Source organism: Tiliqua scincoides, chromosome 3 (genome assembly GCF_035046505.1).
Source record: "Tiliqua scincoides isolate rTilSci1 chromosome 3, rTilSci1.hap2, whole genome shotgun sequence".
Classification (NCBI taxonomy): Eukaryota; Metazoa; Chordata; class Lepidosauria; order Squamata; family Scincidae; genus Tiliqua; species Tiliqua scincoides.
The window spans coordinates 162,044,566-162,064,328 of NC_089823.1; the positions used below are offsets into that span (position 1 = coordinate 162,044,566).

Below are 19,763 nucleotides of genomic sequence, written 5' to 3' on the forward strand. Positions count from 1 at the left end.
CATAGTTTTGGCTGTCCTTGGAAATCTGAGCTGAATCAGGGTCAGACTCCATCCGTTTTCTTGGATAGCTTGCAAATCTCTCCCTAGCATTTCTCAGTCTATATAATCTAGTTCATTCTTCTGTTATGAAGTAGTGACTGTTCTGTTTGTTCATATCTTGTCTGGCATCTACTGAGGTGATTCCTGCCAGCTAGCTCCTGGAAGCTATTAATCTTTTCTTGCCAGAACATTTTTGCTCATTTCCTTACAAGCTGTTAAGGTAGAAACACAATGATGATCACAGTAAGAATTTGAAAATGTATTATTTTTTTTTTATTAGCAATATTTCCAAGTAAGCTCTTTTTAATAATAATTGAATATATGTCAGGCACCCCAGGAAGGAGAGAGTGTGCATCTCTGCTCTACGTATAGTAATGGTAAAGCGAATAGGTACACAATTAAAAGAGGGCCCTGTGTTGTCTGGTTGTTAAGCCATTTCTGCCCAATGTTGCTTATACACAACAGGGACCAAATGTGTACACCTATGGGCCAGGCAAAAATGGGTTAAGAATGAGTCATGGGTCATGGGTCTAGAAAAGGCTGGTGCTCTCCAAATTAAACAAACATTTTGAAAAAATTCAAAAACTTTGGAAGTAGGCCAACCTTCTTCACCTCAGATTGCATGTACTTTGTAACCAAAGCATTGTTGCTCCAGGAACAATCTAACTAGAACAAGGGTTCCCAAACTCAGCAGTGCTGCAACCCACCTCATCCTCTGTGGTGAGTCACAGTGCTCCTACTGGTACTGGAGGCCTCTCTTGGCCTGGCGACCCACTCTACAGGTCTCTGCAGGCTTAGGAATGGCCCTCAGACATCTCCGTAAGCCACTTTCAGTTTTTGGAAGCAAACAGGAAGTGGCTTCCAAGAACTGGAAGTGACTTACAGAGACTTCTGAGGGCCTTTCTGCAGAGGTCTGTAGATTGGGTCACAAGGTCAAGAAAAGCCTTGGTAAATAATGGTGCTTCTGGAATGGCTCCTATTTGGAGCCGATCTAATACAAGAATGGGTGGGAGCCCCAGATAGCAACCCACTGTGCTTGAGTTCGCTACCCACCAATGGGTCACAACCCATACTTTGGGAAGCACTGAGCTAGAAGCATTAGTTACTCTAACAGACTTTGGGTGAATGGTATAAGAAAGGCCATCTACTACATAGCTGCTATCTGATTCCAAAAACAAACCTTACTAGAATCTGATAGTATTTCAACGTGAAAGAATTTTCTTGATTTATTAATATGGTTAACGGACATAACATTCCAATTTTTGGAACAGCAATAAAGACTAGGAATTTAAGTTTTGCAATTATAGGAAGTAAAAAAAATTACATACACATTGTTTTCCATGTTGAAATCATTTTATATTTTTATTGTGACATTAAACGTTTATTACAGTCAGTTCTCATTATCCGCTAGGGTTAGGTTCCTGGAAAACCTAGTGGATACTGAATTGGCGGATACTGAATCATTGAGCCTATGGGAAAAATGATATTAGGTTCCAGGGGACCCTCTTCACCATACACTCTATGAACTTTATGAACCTGAATCTTAACTTGGAAGTCAGTGGGGCTAAGTGATACTGAGGGCTTATCAACATCTCCAGCATCTGATGCTTCCTCTTCTGCACTAGCTATCCCTTGATGCATTGAAGGTTGGGGTAGTAACGATTTCTCCATGCTGGCTATCACTCGACTTGTTGAAGGTTACTGGCCCAACAAAGAGGTTTCCTCCCATCCTGCTCCTCCACCTGAGTCTTGGCTCCTTCCATGGGCTAGCCCCAATCCCAAAGCAGCCCTCAGGTTGCCTTCTAGAGACGTATAGAGACATATCATCGCCAGGCTTGTGAAAGCTCAGCTGGAGCTCCAGATATGGTGCCCAAGATAGTTTGGCAAGTCAAATGTGTCCAAAAATTATCCACAGGCCAATACCAATGACCGTTTGATGCAGAAAATTGATGTTTTTATATCTTTTAAGGCATTCTGAGGCCCGGGGAAGCCGTCTGGAGCAAGGGAACTAATGTTCCTTTACTCTAAGGAGGCATCCAGTGGCCAAAAATCTCCCATGGGATACAGCGGAACTGGTGCTTCATCATGCAAGGATATACTTAGGATTGGGGTGTCAATTTACTCCATCTCCTTAAAACCACTATGAACGGAGCACTAAATATAACTGCTTACAACAGAGCTTTCCCAGGCCCTCCGAATGTCTTAAAAGGCGTAAACATGTAACCAGAAGTAGCGCTTTTTCTTTTTGCCCGTAAGGGCCATTCTAAAGCCCACAGAGGCTGTGAGTGGACATACATGGCTTCAGAAAGCCGTTCAATGGCATCTACAGCTGTGCTCCATTTGCCTTCGAAGGATTCAGGTTAAGAACATAAGAATAGCCCCACTGGATCAGGCCATAGGCCCATCTAGTCCAGCTTCCTATATCTCACAGTTACCCACCAAATGCTCCAGGGAACACACCATATAACAAGAGACCTGCATCCTGATGCCCTCTGGCAGCATCTGTTATGCTGATATGCTTGCATCTGATATAGCCCATTTCTAAAATCAGGAGGTTGCACATACACATCATGTCTTGTAACCTGTAAGGGATTTTTCCTCCAGAAATTTGTCCAATCCCCTTTTAAAGGTATCTACGCCAGATGCCATCACCACATCCTGTGGGAAGGAGTTCCACAGACCAACCACATGCTGAGTCTGTCCTAACTCTGCCAACACTCAATTTTAGTGGATGTCCCCTGGTTCTGGCTGTTATGTGAGATTGTAAAGAGCATCTCTCTATCCACTCTACCCATGCATAATTTTGTATGTCTCAATCATATCCCCCCCTCAGGTGCCTCTTTTCTAGGCTGAAGAGGCCCAAACACCATCGCCTTTCCTCATAAGGAAGGTGCCCCTTCCCAGTAATCATCTTAGTCGCTCTCTTTTGCACTTTTTTCATTACCACTATGTCCTTTTTCAGATGTGGTGACCAGAACTGGATACAATACTCCAGTTGTGGCTTTACCATCGATTTGTACAACGGCATTATAATATTAGCTGTTTTGTTCTCAATACCTTTTCTAATGATCCCAAGCATAGAATTGGCCTTCTTCACTGCCGCCGCACATTGGGTCGACACTTTCATCGAGCTGTCCACCACCACCCCAAGATCTCTCTCCTGATCTGTCACAGACAGCTCAGAACCATTGGCCTGTATGTGAAGTTTGATTTTTTTGTCCCAATGTGCATGACTTTACACTTACTGACATTGAAGCACATCTGCCATTTTGCTCCCCATTCTGCCAGTTTGGAGAGATCCTTCTGGAGCTCCTCACAATCACTTCTGGTCTTCACTAGTTTGGCTCAACTTCACCAAATTTGTCTCAACTCGAGTCCATGGGATCTGCATTAAACCAGATTCACAGATATAAAATCTGCAGATAAACAGGCTCCACTTATATTTTCTATTGTAAGCAGTTATTTTAAAAACCCACATGATGACACAGCGGCACCAGTTCCACTATAACCCATGGGAGATTTTTGGCCATTGGAAGCCTCCTTGGGGTAAAGGAACTTTAGTTCCCTTGCCCCGGGTTAACCCCCAGCAGCCACTATGGGTCAACTTGGACCTGCTCCAGCTCAATCGCTGGTGCAGGTCCAAGTTGATCCGTGAAGGCATATCAGGCCTGGCAAGGGGGTCAGGATTCAGTATGTGTTGCCACCACCATATTCACCCCCCTCCCAGGCCTGATTGCCTCCTCGCCCCATCATCGCCCATCCCCTCTTCCCCCTTTCTGCTCATCCCCTCTTCTCATTCTGACTTCCCCCTCCCACCCCACCCCCACACAGCCTTACCTGCTCTCGCAGGTCTTTGGCCATCTGCCAGCATGTAAACACGTACTCCAGCCTTCCCACCAGTAGCCTGGCAGCACATGCCAGTGAAGTTTGTTTTCTGACTACCGTGAAGTAGCCTGCAGAATTAGAGTTAGTCTAACCCAGTTAGGATTGGGCCACTAGTTTTCAGTATCAGCATAGTGAATGCAATTAGATGAGACTTGGGCATGCCCGAGTTCTGTTGAAAAAACTTGAGTTAAACTGCCTAGTTAAATGTTGCAATTCAGTAGAAGCAAATAGGATCAGCTGCTCTAACTCTAGACTATAAAATATAAAAAAATTAAAAATATAAGATTTCTATAGAGTATATGAGGTGATAGCAGTGGGGAATTAACTTTCTGAGCCAAAATATAATGCCTGCTGAACAGATTTCTTTGGCCTTACCTCCAGCATTACCACTTGACATCTCCTTAATAATTCCTATCTCATTTTTGTTAAGGCAAGTGCACAGAGAGCCAGAAACTGCAGATCCTGCCCCACTAAACATTTGGATAAATGTAAGCATCGGATGTATGTGTCACCCCCCCTAAAAGTTAGGAAAGGATACAAAGGCAGGAAAATTAGAGCGGATGTTATGATGACTTTCGTGTGGAAAAAAATTAGAAATTCTGATATTAGAAAAGAGACTACCAATACATAGACATATTTTGATAAAAATATAAAAATGGATATAGACTTACTATGAATTTAGCTTATATTAGTGTTTTATTTTGTTGTGAATGTGGATTATATTGCCATTTTATTTTGTTTTGTTGTATTGCGTGAGTACAACACAATACAGTTGTTGTATTGTGTGAGAACAGCAGCAGAAGTTGTTCTTAATTGTGAATGAAAAATAAAAATAATTCCCAATTTGAGTAGGAGCATGGCTGATTCATGATTTAGCCTCAAGGTGATAATAAATGTAGAAATTGTTTCTATGGTAAACATTAGTTGAAAGTGCTTTGTCTCTTCATTTGTTCCAGCCTCAAGATATTCAGAAGTGTATCCTAAAGGGAATAATTAATGGCTTATTACAGGAATGGAAAGGGTAATTATAAGTAACTTTTCCATGAGTTTTATATTATGCAAGTCATTTACACATTCTGTTAAGATGGGGTTTGAAAAATGTAATGTAGCAATCACAGAATCCTGTGGTGAACGACTATTATGGCCCAATCCTACTCATCCTTTATGCTGGCAGTATATGTGTTCCACGGGCGTGTGCTGGTGCAAAAGCATCATAAAGAGCTTTGCGACTGTGCGCCCTTACCTGAGGGCTGCCCATCTGCATGGAGTCTCCTTCCTTCTCTTCTCCCTAACCCCAAACTCAACTCCCTAACTCAGCTCCCTAACCCTGAACCAGAACTTTGCAGGTGTTTTGCTCTTCCCTCCCTCCTCCCCTGTAGGCAGGTGGGATGAGCATGAGCAACATGTGTGTGCCTTTCTGTCATTTTCCTCCTACTGCCACCGCCTTCTTTGCTAGAAGTCCAGGGGAGTGTGGCAACAAAAGTGATGAACTGTGTGCCCAACTGTGAGCTTGCTAGGAAGGAAAAATGTAAGGAAGGAGACTCCAAGCAGGCCGGCAGTCCTCAGGTAAGGGTGCACTGCTCTTCAGATTCCTGAGGAGGCAGAGATGGGAAATCCAAGCATACAGGAGCATTGGCCTCAGAGGAAGGGTTGTGGATGGGAAAGGCATCTTTGTTTTCCTCATTGCTTTCTTAGCCATCAGTAGCCACTCTCACTCACAGTATCCTCCCTCCTACGCCATCTTGGGCAAACAAAATGTGTTGGCAGGAGTGTTAAATGACACTTTATTCCAGGGCAATCTCATTATTTCCAATGAGAAAAATGTTTTTAATTAACACATTTTCAACATACCCACAGATTTCCAGGAATATAATCCCCACATAAATTGTGACCTGCCTGTATTATCGCCAGTGTTTGCTGTTGTGAATAGGTCATTCTGTAACTTCTATATATAGTTATAGAAATGTAACAGAGCCATAACCCCTTGCATTTCATGGCCTCTCAGATAATAATATATACAAAATGTCTACAGTTGTCTATCTAGCAGGTGAGTATGGTGACTGGAGGCTCACATACATAAGTACTGATATATCTTCCTTTATAATCAGAATGTTCCTGTCAACTTGCATTTATTCTTGGAATATTTTCTGTTCCTAATCTGTACATTTTTAGTTCATAGCTAGCTTTGTTCCAAATAGAGGCCATAATCCAGAGAACAACTAGTTTTGTTAGTTTATAACTAACAATTAGTTATAACTACTAATACCTATGCTCTCTACTGTTTAGGATATACTTAAATACAATCAGTGTTGTAAGTATTAAAGAATTCTTTAACCTGTACATAATTGGCTGGAACTCTTTTCTTGGTTTTGCTGATAAAGTAGTACATTTGGTAATTTGACAGTTTGGCAGCAGCTGCTTAAGTGATGGACCCTTATATATAACCTGGGAGGAAAAAATCTTATAAAGGACTAGCATCATTTTTGTGTACACCCTCAAACTCTGACTGATGAAAAAGCAATTGGCATTGCATGTTCAGTGAACTTGTGACACACAGTCACTCAGATTATTCCTTTTCATTTGTTTTCAGGCCACGAACAAAAGATGATCTTAGAGCATATTTTATACTTCTACAGGTAGGAAGAAATAAAACTTTTTTTAATTTAAAAGGGAATGTGTGTACCCAGAGTCCTTCTGCTGTACTTCATTTTGTAGTTTTTTGTTTTGGTTCACTCCTAATTGTTGATGTGCTACTTTCTGAATGTCTGCAGTACTTATCCACGAAGAGCAACACTGCAATAATGAGGAGAGACTCAAGAATGAACAAACAAAATGGTGTATTGGTATACTGATTCATAAGTGCATTTATTTGTGGGTAGGCATGACAGCTTTCTGCTTGAACTGACACACAGGTGCAATTAATTGTGTAAAACACATTTACAGATAAGTATAACACTTACAGTCACAATACTGATCACATGAGGGTGGACTCAGCTCTCAATTTTATGTTGCCAAAACCTGAAAGACCCTAAAATCTCTTCTTCTAGGGATATCCTATATATAATTAACTGCAGGGCCTAGGAGAGGAGAGTAAAGGGGGTAATTTGTACCCGGGCCCAGAGTCAGAAAGGGGGCCCAAGAGCCGAAGGAGGGGGCCCAGAAATTTCCTGGGATCTTCCATTTTCCAATCTTACCCAGACTTACTGCCCACACGGGATGCTGGGAACATTACCGTGGGCACATGGCAACGACCACTGCCATACACACCAGGCCCAGGAATACATATACTCCTTAACAGTGTCACATCTGGGAGAAAACGGATCTGCTACAGTTGCTCTTTGGCTTGTGGATGCACTTACCATGATACACAAGACCCTTTCTGTTTTAGGGTGACCCTAAATCCAATGCTACTAACCTCCTGCAAGGATTTTCTATATTTGAAAGATTTTAGGGAGACTTTGGAGTGTGTTGGGTTTGCCATATTACTGTATCAAGCTACTAGCGCCAGGCAGGCGGGTAGACCTGAGCTCTGCATTGGGAAGCCTGGTAGACCTGGGCTCCAAAGACTATTCCGGCTGTTGCCACTTTCCCCCACCTACTTTGCCCCCTTCTGCCCCCCCCCACTGCCACCCCTACTCTGTTCCACCTCCTTCTTTATTTAGGGGCCCAAAAGAAACTACACCCCCTGAGAAGATTTATCTCAGAGGCCCTGATTAACTGCCACTAGACCTCCTAAATGACTATTTTTTTCACAAGATGGGAGTCCCCAAAGGGGAGATAGTTATGGACAACGTTCTCAAAGTCTGTTACTCTCATTTTCACCATGCATAGTTTTTTCATCCTTATCTAGTATTCATGCCTGTCCAAGCATATTTTTCAAGCATCTACACACATGGGGTTAAATTTGAACTGGTGAAGTTATGCCAATTTAGGCCTTTGAACCAAAAAGATGGTTTTATGAGTAAAACAAAAGAGGAATATACAGGTGTGCCTCCTGGGGTTCAGTTTCAGAACACCCCCTTCTGCATATATGGGGAATCTGCAGATACAAGGGACACTCTCCACCTCTGGAGGCTCTTCAGAGAGGCCAGGAGGTGCAGATCTGCAGATAAGTGAGATCTGTGGATAAGGGATCCAGAGATATGGTCATTTGAACCAGCCCTAACAACTTCAGTTCATTACTAAATATGGCATTAGTAATAGTCTCCACAGCATTTCCTTCAGATGTGTAATTCATCAGACAGGAATAATGTCCCTCGCATTTCAAAATAACACTCTTAGAAGCAAGATCTTCCTTTGACCCCTTCAGTCAATCAAAACCTTAGAGTTGAAGTTAGTGTCACTTGTTGATTCAACACTAGTCAGTGTTATAATAGAAATTAGACTTGAAGTTAGCCCTTCCGAGTAATATGAGAATTACTAAAGACAAATGCAGTTGCAAAGGAATATTTATCTGCCCGTGAATGCTCTTTAACAGCCAAATCCTAACTAAACTCCCCCCACCCCACCATTGCAGCCATGCAACCGGAGTGTATACTGCATCCAGCTAGAGGGCGGTCCTGGAGGTCTACTCTGGGAAAGGGAATATTTGCTTCCTTGCCCTGGGGTAAGCTTCTGCTACTCGAGTGGATCTATTCGGACCTGCACCTGCTCTTTTGTTGGTGCAAGGCTAAGTGGACCCAGAAAGCAGATCAAGGCCAGGAAGAGGGATAGGATATCAGCGATGCCACAGCCACCAATATCACCACCTTCCCCAGCTTTGGTCCTCCCCCCTCCCCACTCTGATCTCTGCCCTGTTCCTCTGGCCACCCCAATTCTCCTAGCCCCCAGTGCTGGCTTACTGGGTCCAGTGGGAACAGTGGGCTCCAGCAGTGAGGCTGCAGTGCTGCAACCTCTTGCCGTGGCATTCACAAAATAGCTACTGCCACTGTGCTTTGTACGCTTTCAGCAGCTATTTTAGAACAGCAGAACACTGTTCTGCTGCTGTAAAACCCTTGATGTTGTAAAATGCCAGCACAATCATATCTGTAGAATATGCTGCCAGACCATAAGTCCACCGACTTATTCCATGGTCCCCAATCACAGTCATCTCTCTGGTGGACTGTGGAGTGCAGCCGCCAGTACAAAGGCTGAGAGGCCATGCACTGGTAGTAGCGCCACACAGACCAGCTGTCTGCACAGTCGTGGGGGTGAGGATTGGGGATGGGAATCAGACTGGGCTGGAGTGGATTGGGGGCTGATCTCAGTGACAATAGCATCCACAGGATCTGGAGCTCCCTTTCTGGGCTTGGTATGCCTCCTCTCTCTGCCAGCCTGTTCCCTAGCCAACCCACAGGAAGCAGTGGGGTGCTCCATCAGTGTTCCTGCACCATGCAGGCCAGCCCTGAATATGACTGGGCCATAACGAACTTAACTACTTGGAGTAGTTAACTATGCTATGTATGATGGAGGAACAGATATGATAACCAATCCACAGGGTATGTTTGGTGTTGCAGTCGCTTGAAAGACTACTTGTTACCCTGCTTTCATGCCAACCTTGGAAGCTGCTTTAACTTATTTACATTTGGAGTAACAAAACATACCCCCCATAGGGAAAGTTCTCAGAATGGTAGAACATCATGACATGACATAAAGTAATTCTTTACAGCACTATCCATTATGTTTCTGGTGGAGACAAGAAAAACACGTTTAACTGCCCAATCCTGAACAGTGCGCACTGGCTTACCATCAGTGCACAATGTCGTAAACATGCCATAAGGCACGTTTGCAGGACATACCGCCAGGCGAGTGCCATTGGTAGCCCAGCGCTGTCTGGCACTGGGCTAGCACCAGGCAGCCACCGGAGCTCCGCCGCAAGGGCCACCAAGCGGTGAATAGGTAAACAGGGGCGTGGGGGGAGGCAGGGAGGACTGGGGAGGCGGAGAGGAGGCATTCCTGGGGGAGAGAATGGGGAGGGAGGGAAGGAGGCTGGACTGGTGGAGCTTTGCTCCATTGGATCCAGAGCCTCCATGTCGGGCTCACCACCCAACATGGAAGCTCTTGATTCACGACCTTTTGGTTGGCGGTGAATCAAGTAGCCCCATTGCAGGGCTACTTAGTTTACCCGGGGTAAGGGGAAGAAAGTTTCTTTCTCCCAAGGAGCAGGCGGTGGCTGCCCAGAGCGCGCAAGAGCGGCAGCAACCATTTTTGGTGCTGCTGCAGCCCCACATGCCGGGCAGCTCAGGATTGGGCTGTATGTCTAATGCAGCAATACTGAGACATGTATAAGTGCTATTGTATATTAGTGGCTGGTCACATACTTTATTTCATGACACTTTAGTGACCATCTGGATATCAATGTTGTTTGTGGCTTCAGTGCAAGAAGCAGGATCAGCTATCGGCACAGGACAGCTGAGAAGTATTGTATCCATTGACTAGAAGTCATCATAATCAAGTGCTATAATTATGAAAATTTTTGTAATAGTATTTTTTTTATAACTTGGAAAAGTCAAATTTATTTTTATACTAACAACATGTTTTTCATCTTTTTCAGAATCCTCTTTTTAGTAACACATCAACATATGTCATTTATGCGCACTTGTTAAGACAGATTGCTGCCTTAACAGAAGGCGATCATCGCTTCTTAATTCACTGGTTTAAAAAGTAACTATTCTCTGTCTACTCTAGGATCACAAATTCAGTGCTCTCAATGACAATGGGTTTTTGGGTTGGTGGCGATAATAGATCAGCTTTGACTGATTAAAAAATTAGTTTAAAGGATCTTTAAAAATCATTGAAATATTGGCAGCTGTTAAACACTGCTCAGTATTTGCAGTAACTCTAAAATGTATCATTATAGTGTTTTACATAGCAGTGCCATATGCAATGTTGTAATTAGTTTTCATATTCTAACAAGCTAATCAGTACAGTTATGCTGAAGTCTGTCTGTCTGTCTGTCTGTTCTGAAACCTTTATTGGCATGTCAATTGCTGTGTCAATTGTAATTGCAAACTGAAGTCTGCTTATAACTCTCTTCAGTATATCTGGATTGTTTGTTTTGGGTTGAAAACTAATAGTATGCTAATTTTACATGTTCATGATCTTGTCATATTTAAGTAGATAATAGCTGTTAGTTTATAAGTTTGGAAATAGAATAGCTATTCATAGTGTTTTTTAATGTTCTACAGCCCAATCCTAAGCTGCCTGGGATGCACAGATGCATCAGCGCCGAAAATGGCTGCCGCTGCATCCTACACACGTTGGGCAGCCGCCGGTGGCTCCTTGGGAGAAGGGGACTTCTGTCCCCTTCCCCCAAGTAAATAGAGTAGCCCCATAATGGGTCTACTCTATTCACCGCCAACCTAAAGGTCGGTGGTGAATTAAGAGCTTCCATGTATGGCGGTGAGCCTGACATGGAGGCTTTGGATCCAGTGGAGCATCGCTCCACTGGTCCCACCTCCCTCCTTCCCCACTCTCTCCCCCAGCATGCCTACCCCCATCCTCTCCCTGCCTTCCACTTCCCCGTAACACCTCCTCCCCCTCTCTGCTCACTTCCCCCTCCCCGGAATGCCTCCTCCCCGCTTCCCCCCACGTCTCTGCTTACCTCTCTGCTGATCAGCAGTCCGCGCAACCGCCAAGTGGTGGAGGTGGTGCGCCCACCTGGTGGTAGTCTGGCGCCAGCCAGCACTGGGCTACCACCAACACTTGCTCGGCAGTAGGACCCACAAACATGCCTTACAGCACATTTGCAACATTGCACACTGGCGGTGAGCCGGCACACCGAGCCCAAGATTGGGCTCCTATTCAGTAAGGCAAAATAAAAGATTTATTCACAATTCTCAGTTTCTCAACTTTTTAAATAATTAAAAAGAATAATAAAGGGGAAGGTACATGCTAGATTTAATTGTGCTTTTTCTTAAGGAGCCGTTTGAGAGCCCAATCCTATGCATGTCTACTCAGAAGTAAGTCCTGTTATAGTCAATGGGGCTTACTCCCAGGCAAGTGTGGATAGGATTGTAGTCTAAGTGTATTTGGGAAATACATAACATTGTAGGTACCATAATTTGGCCCTCCTCACCCAGCACTGTCTTTTCTAGTGGCTGTCTGCTGGTGTTCTTTTGCATCCTTTTAGATTGTAAGCCCTTTTGGGACAGGGAGCCATTAGTTGTTTGTTCAATTTTCTCTGTAAACTGCTTTATGAACTTTCTGTTGAAAAGTGGTTTTTAAATACTGTTGTTAATAATAATAATATGAAGACAGAGGCAGTATTATTTAACTGACACTGTGTGTTATGCAGAATTATGTGATTTGTTCCTCCACCTTTTTTAAAAATCAAAGCAACCTGGATAGGTAATGGCTTAGTAGAAGGAAGAAACTACTCAACCTTTTCCCCTTCGATCATTTTAAAGCATTCTTCTTAAGCTGCTTTTCACTTGTGGGGGAATATCAAAGAGCTGGGAGGGTTTTGTTCACCTGATTTAAAAAAAAACAAAAAACTTCGGGAAGATTATTTGAGCTGGAACAATACAAAGGGTTAAGCAGCCTTTTTACATACCTCCCTACACTCAGGTTCACTGTTGAACTGAGTTGCTTTGGGTAAAAAATAAAAAAGAAATAAAACTTTCATGGAAAGGAATCATAGAACTCTTGCATAATTTGTGGCTTTGAGGCTTAGAGTAAGGACAATTATTAAATCATATTGTTACATCTTAATTAAGCTATGAGCAATTAATTTTGAATTACAAGCAAACATTTTGTGGATCTCTTTTATTTTGATTTCAACCCTACCCACTTGCAAAGTTTTAGGATGTGTATTATTTACCATATTTTTATCCCGTCTTTCTCTTCCTAACCTAACTTTAGTATTACCTAACTTTACAGAGAGGCTAAGAGAATGGGCTCCTTCACACATGATAATGTTCCTGCACACCACACAGTACACAGTTATGTGTTCCCTACTCATAATAGCTAGAGGCCTCTAGGGCCCCTTCAGCTTTGATGGGTGTCTTCAGCCTAGAAAAGAGGCACCTAAGGGGGGACATGATTGAGACATATAAAATTCTGCATGGGAAGGATAGAGTGGATAGAGAGATTCTCTTTACACTCTCACATAACACCAGAACTAGGGGACATCCACTAAAATTGTGTGTTGGGAGAGTTAGGTCAGACAAAAGAACACATTTCTTTACTCAGCATGTGGTTGGTCTGTGGAACTCCTTGCCACAGGATATGGTAATGGCATCTGACCTAGATGCCTTTAAAAAGGAATTGGACAAATTTCTGGAGGAAAAATCCATTACGGGTTACAAGCCATGATGTGTATGTGCAACCTCCTGATTTTAGAAATGGGCTATGTCAGATGCAAGGGAGGGCACCAGGATGCAAATCTCTTGTTATCTGGTGTGCTCCCTGGGGCATTTAGTGGGCTGCTGTGAGATACAGGAAGCGGGACTAGATGGGCCTATGGCCTGATCCTGCGGGGCTATTCTTATGTTCTTAGAGGTGTTTGTTTCTGGTGAGTAAGATAGGATTACAACCTAAGTGTTAATGAACACAGTGGGCTTACTTCTGAGTAAAATAAATAACACCATTTTCAAAATACTTCTAATAACAGGGCATGTGTCTGTAACTACTTGGAAGCAAGATATCTGGGGAAATCATTCACTTGTTCTAATGACATAAGAATGTATTGGTAAATTTTATTTATTTGCAATAGTTATAGCTTGCCTTTCTGTTACACTCAACAAGTAGTTTATAATTCACATAATTAAAACTGAAATACAGTAAAACATTAAAACTAGCACACGCAAGTTTGGGAAGCCACATTCTAGGCTTTTTGAAATACATGAAGTATTACTGGCATCAGAACACCATCAGATAGGGAGCAAGGCAGATTTTTTTCCTCTTACTCTTCAGTAGCCTTTTTTTTTACATCATGTTCACAGCCATCAGCCAAAATTCATTCATAGGAAAGGATTCTGCTATTTAATGCTGTCTACAGTGTATATTCCATGCACACACTGCAGCACAATTTATATGAAATTTTGTCTATTATTTTTATTAACAGTATTTATATACTGCTTTTCAATGAAAAGTTCACAAAGCGGTTTACCAAGAAAATCAAATAACTAATCTGTAATATTTTCATTAAAAAACGAGCTCTGTTAGCATTTTACCTTTAACTTTCTGGCATCAAAATAACATCAATATATTTTTTCTAGGATGCCTCAGAAGAGATTCAAGCAGGTGGTAGATAGTTTACTACAGTTTATTTCATTACGTCTGTTTCCTGCAAAACCTGAAGAATTACCTCTCTTGGAGAAGTGTACGTGGTGGATTCCATCAGCAACCAAAGTATTATCTTTATTTAGTAGGTTTCCCCAGTTGCAATTAATTTTAGTTCTCTCTTTTAATATATGCTTTTCTCACTACACAGTATTCAATTTTTACTATACAGTGCAACTTGAAGTCTTCAGCCAGTGATATGACTTTTAGGTCATGCTTCTATTTGTTTTTTTTAATGTGTTGCCTTTCTTACCAGAGTGCCCAATATCCTGGTCTTATTTGTTGGTACTACCTTCTTGACAGCTGTAACAACACTGCCATCCTTGAGCTTTATGTGGACTTTTTTCTCTAGCCATACTTTAGTGGATAACGTTCACTTAAGATGGATGGAAAGTTTTTCATCTAAACAGATGTTTCACTTTCCTCTCAGATGCTGCTTTCTTCCTCAACATTCTATTGCTGACACCTTCCACCTCAACAGAAAATTTGTAAACAATATATGATAGCTGACAGCTGAGACAGGCACACTAGGGCAAGTTCTAAGGATCCAGATGCCCAGAAGGTCTTGCTGACAGTTCCTGAGACCACCTCTATGCTCATAGCAGCATACTTTGTGCAGCAGTGGTGAAATGAGTGTCTCAGCTCCCTTGTTGCCCCCTCTTTCTGATCCCATTTGTCAAAGGAAGCCCCACCATGACTCTTGGAAGGTGGGGGGAGGTAAAAAGGAGCCCATGGAGGACAGGTTGCCAAGGACTTCCTGGATCTGACTCTGTACCTACCCCTCTTTTTGTACACACTCGAGTGTGTGTGTGTATGCCCCAACCCACACCTCTACCTCAAGAGGTGGTAGAGGCATATGCCTCTGGTTGCCTAAAATGGCCACTGTGGGCAGCTCAGTGCAGAGCAAAAGCGGAAGTGGTCATGTGCCTAGAATCGCCGCCATGACCAGCCCCATGCTGAACAGAGACCTAAAGGAAAATGGTCCCAGAGGGAGAGCAGCGCTTTGGAAAAAGGAGCCTCAAGACTCCTAGAGTGAAGGAAGAAGGCTATTTGCCCTGCTGGAATCAAGAAAGCACTGATCATCTAGGCTGGCAAGCAGCACAATTCTGCCTGACCTGCCTTCTTGAGAAGAAGGAGCTACTCACTTGTGGAGGACTGACTCTGCCATGGAGAGCCCACAGGAGAACTTAATACCTTTTCTTCCCAATAGCCCTGGCCCAAGCAGAATTTTATGTGCCCACCCCTTATTTTGCACACACTCTAGTGCGTATGCCCCAACCCCCACCTCTGCCTTCACTGACCAAGTGCTTCTTCAAAACAGGCTGGGCAGAGCATAAAATCTTCCTTCAGTCCAGTCTGCTTTCCTAGTCTCTTTTGAAGAAACTCCTGGACAAGCAAGGAAAAGGCAATGGAGCAGACTTGTTGCGATCAGTGTCCTGAAATGGGATTGTAGCAACCCACTGTTTCTGGGAAACTGGGATCAATGTCTTGAAACAGGATAATAGCAGCCCACTGTTTTCTTTTCTAGTCTCATCTCTGCAGTCAATTGTTTATGGCAGAAGTTCTGGAGGAAGAGGCAGGTTGTAATGCTCTTCTATACCTTAGCAAACAAGAAGAGGATTGGAACATAGAGTAAAATGGCTGGGTGAACTGCAGGCAGGTGCAGGATGTGAGGCATTCCCACCAGTTTGTCATCTCCTGCAGCCTGCTACTCAAAGCAATCTCTACACCTGTCCTCATGAGTGGATCAGCCCTGCTAACTTACATTTTTATACAGTCTCGGGAAGCCAAGGGAACAGTACTGGGGAACTGACAGACTCATTTCTTAAGCTTCATGCACTATAAGCACCAAGTAATGTGTGAGAGATGATCACAGGGATTCACTGCAGTGGCTATAATACTGTGCCTTGTTTTGGACATCAAATTCTAAGACAGACATTGATAAGTTGGAACAGGTTCAGAGGATGGCAGCATAGATAGTGAGGGGTCTGAAAACGAAGTCCTGTGAGGAATAGTTAAACAAGCTTTATATGTTTATCCTGGAGAAGACTAAGGGGTGATATGATAGCTATCTTCAAATACCTAAAGGACTACCACACAGAAGAATGAGGCAACTTTGTGGCTCCCTAGGGCAGGAGTAGAACCAATGGACTGAAACTACAGGGAAGTAGACTATTATACATGAGGAATAATTTCCTAACAGTTCCTAACAATTTCCCAAACAGTAAGAGCTGTTTGGCACAGGAACAGTCTGTCTTTCGCAGCAGTGAGTTTTCACGGGAAGTTCTCAATCAGAAGTTGGATGGCCATATGCAAGGATGCACTCACTTATCCTGAGCTAGGGACTGAACTGAATGACCTGTAAGGTTTCTTCCAACTCTAACATTCTATGAATTTATGCCTGTTTCACCAGGATTGCTCCTTGCATTGATCTTAGAACAAATTTGTTCACAGCTTGGGGGTTCTTCTGGACTCGCAGCTCTGCCTGGATGTCCAGGTGTCAGCTGTGGCCAGGAGTGCCTTTGCCCAGCTTCGGCTGGTGCGCCAGCTGCGGCCGTACCTGTCTCAGGCAGATCTGGCCATGGTGGTCCATGCCATAGTGACATCAAGATTCGATTATTGTAACGCACTCTACGTGGAGCTGCCCCTGAAGGCGGTCCGGAAGCTACAACTAGTGCAGAATGCAGCGGCTCCGGTAGTTGCTGGGGGTCAGCGGTTTGACTCCGTCACGCCGCTACTCCAGCGACTGCACTGGCTGCCCATTCGCTTCTGGGCGGAATTCAAGGTGCTGGTTATGACCTTTAAAGCCCTAAACGGCTTGGGACCAGCGTATTTGAGAGACTGCCTTCTTCCGTATAATCCTGTCCGTTCTTTAAAGTCATCAGAAGGGGCCCTGCTGGTTGTGCCGTCATTGGTGAAGGGAATGGTGGCCAGAAACAGGGCCTTTTCGGTGGTGGCACCTGTACTATGGAATTCCTTCCCCTTTGAATTAAGAGCAGCTCCCTCATTATTAGCGTTCTGGCAGGGCCTGAAGACTTTTTTATTCAGGAAAGCCTTTGAGGCACCATAAGTGCTGTTTTTATAAATTTATAACTTATGTCTTTTACTGCATGCTTTCAGTCTGCTGCCATGTATTTTATCTGTTTTTAATTGTTTTTAAGTGTGTTGTATTTTTAATGTTTATCTGCCTTGTATTTTTTAACTTGATTGTTAGCTGCCTTGGGTGCCCTTCGGGGAGAAAGGCGGAATACAAATCCAATAAATAAATAAATAAATTGGTCCTTAATGTTATGCACTGTTATTTGGATAAGAACCTTTTAACCCATAGTATAGTAATAGTGATTTGTGTATCATTAAGTAAATGAAAACCAGTTGTTTGGCACTCTTAATTTCCTTTGCTTCTAAATAATGCTGATTGCCAAGAAGCACTTGCAAAAACTCATTTATTTAAATATGTATTTTGCAGATACTGCCAATAGTCTGTCTAACCCTCCCATAATTCCATATATGGATTTCTATAATTCTACACTGGATCATATTGATCTCATGGAAGAATATCATAATTGGCAATGTTATGGAAATTCTCAAAGGTAAGTGTCATGCGAAAGGGATCCTGAAACCCCCTTTTTGTCACTTGGTAACATTACTGTGGCCATATTCTATAACATTGGATTTATCAGGTTATCACTTGGTCTCTATCAAACAACACTAACACAGCAGGATTTGTTTTAAAAGTTTACTATAAACTTCAGAACAGTGAGGTAAGTATTACCACTTTCTCTACAGGTCGTTTGCTTCTCAGTGGGACTTTCCAGATTGTTTTCAGGGAATACTTTTCATATACCTCAGCACTTCCCAACCATCTGCTAGGTTGCTTTTCTTCAGAGCCACTGTTTATCTGTCTGTCTCTCACACATGCACATTCTTTTCCAAGTGCCTCTTCTAACTGCTCTTTCCCAGCATTCCAACTGCCATTGCAATTGCTTTTCCCTAACTGCCATTCCACCACAAAAGTTCTCCTTTCCTAGCAGTGGCGTCACTAGGAAATCGCATCACCCGGTGCGGGAGGCCTGCGCATCACCCCATGCAGTGGGGGGGGGCAACGCCCCAGGTGGTGGGCGTGGTGATGTACCATCGCCCCGCCCCCACTGGTTTTTTGGCTGTACCTTTGTTAGAACACAGATATTTCAATGTGGTTTGTTTCATTGCATTCTGCATGAAATTACACATTGATTGATATATAACATGATGGGATTATTCCTCCAAATTCTGATTTTAGTGATTTTGAAAACTTGTAGAGTCACACACACACAAACACACACCCCTGTGTCAACTTACTAACACCTTATTGCAGCAGTTCTCAAACTTTTAGCACCGGGACCCACTTTTTAGAATGACAATCTGTCTAGGACCCATTGGAAGTAATGTCATGGCCAGAAGTGACATCATCAAGCAAATTAAAATAATTATAAATAATTAAATTGAAATAAAAGAAATAATTAAATAAGGGGGAGCCAGTCCTGTTCCACCAAGTGAATCTACTCTGAAGTAAGTACTATTGTGGTCAGTGGGGCTTACTCTCAGGAAAGTGTGGGTAGGATTGCAGCCTGTGAGCCCAATCCTATGCATGTCTACTCTGAAGTAAGTCCCATAGTGGTCAACGGAGCTTACTCTGTAGTCTGCCTGCAATAACAACCCCCCAAAAAGAATCAGTGAGATTTCCAGCCCTCCCCAATGCCCAGTTTAAAGTTCTTCTATTTCAGGCATATCAAGATAAATTCCCACCTGACTTTTCAAGTGCAAAATAGAAGACATTCCCCTTACCAGTTCAAGTCTCTTTGTTGGTCCTTTATAGTGGGAGGGGAGGCTGCCTTCTGTGGCTTTTGTTGCACTCCAGTCGCATCGGATTGGAACCATTCTGGTGTCCTCACATTCTTTGCCTGGCCTGACCACCAGCCAAGGCATGTCTGCTTACTCGCAAGTAAAAGCTATGTGAGGCTGCTTCGCTTCCCATAGGGCTCCATACACTCGCATCTGGGGGGAGGGACCTCCTCCTCAGGTGTTTTGGGGGGCTGCACTCATTGAATCAGGACCATTCTGACGTTGTTGGAGTCCTCTCAGCCTGCCCTTTCCAACGCACTAAGGCAAGCACGCCTACTCACGAGTAAACACACGATACGGCTCACTTTCACTTTCCATAGGGCTCCATGCATTTTTCCTTCCAGTTTTTTGGCCATAATTTTTGAACGAAAGGAGTTATCTCAACGGGGTTTTTTGTGTTCCGCTGGTCATTCTGCATCCAATGGTGTATGGCATGACGCAGTAGCTCATAAAGGCGCGATTTTAGTGCGTCAGCCCCCAGGGCGCATCACCCCCCAGGGCGCGTCACCTGGTGCGGCCCGCACCCCCTAGCAGCACCACTGGTGGGCGGCACCTCGGGAGAAGGGGACTTTTGTCCCCTTCTCCTGAGTAAGGGAAGTAGCCCCACAATGGGTAAAAGTGTGGCAATGGTAAAAGTGTTCATGTAGGGTGCCAAGGCCCACACAAACAGACAGGAGCTCCACCGGACCCGCCTC

The 19,763-nt window shown here is 43.6% G+C and overlaps 1 protein-coding gene across 3 annotated transcripts in view; it reads left to right on the plus strand.

Moving 5' to 3' along the window:
• HECTD2 (HECT domain E3 ubiquitin protein ligase 2) overlaps positions 1-19,763 on the plus strand; it is a 71,892-nt gene that overhangs the window by 18,069 nt on the left and 34,060 nt on the right. For all 3 annotated transcript variants that reach the window (XR_010794076.1, XM_066619623.1, XM_066619622.1), the window contains exons 5-9: positions 4,881-4,945; positions 6,515-6,560; positions 10,457-10,566; positions 14,124-14,272; positions 17,654-17,777. Coding sequence is in view for 2 of the 3 variants with exons in the window: in XM_066619623.1 (XP_066475720.1) it covers positions 4,881-4,945; positions 6,515-6,560; positions 10,457-10,566; positions 14,124-14,272; positions 17,654-17,777 (494 nt within the window). In the remaining variant the exon portion in view is untranslated. The remainder of the gene's footprint in view (positions 1-4,880; positions 4,946-6,514; positions 6,561-10,456; positions 10,567-14,123; positions 14,273-17,653; positions 17,778-19,763) is intronic.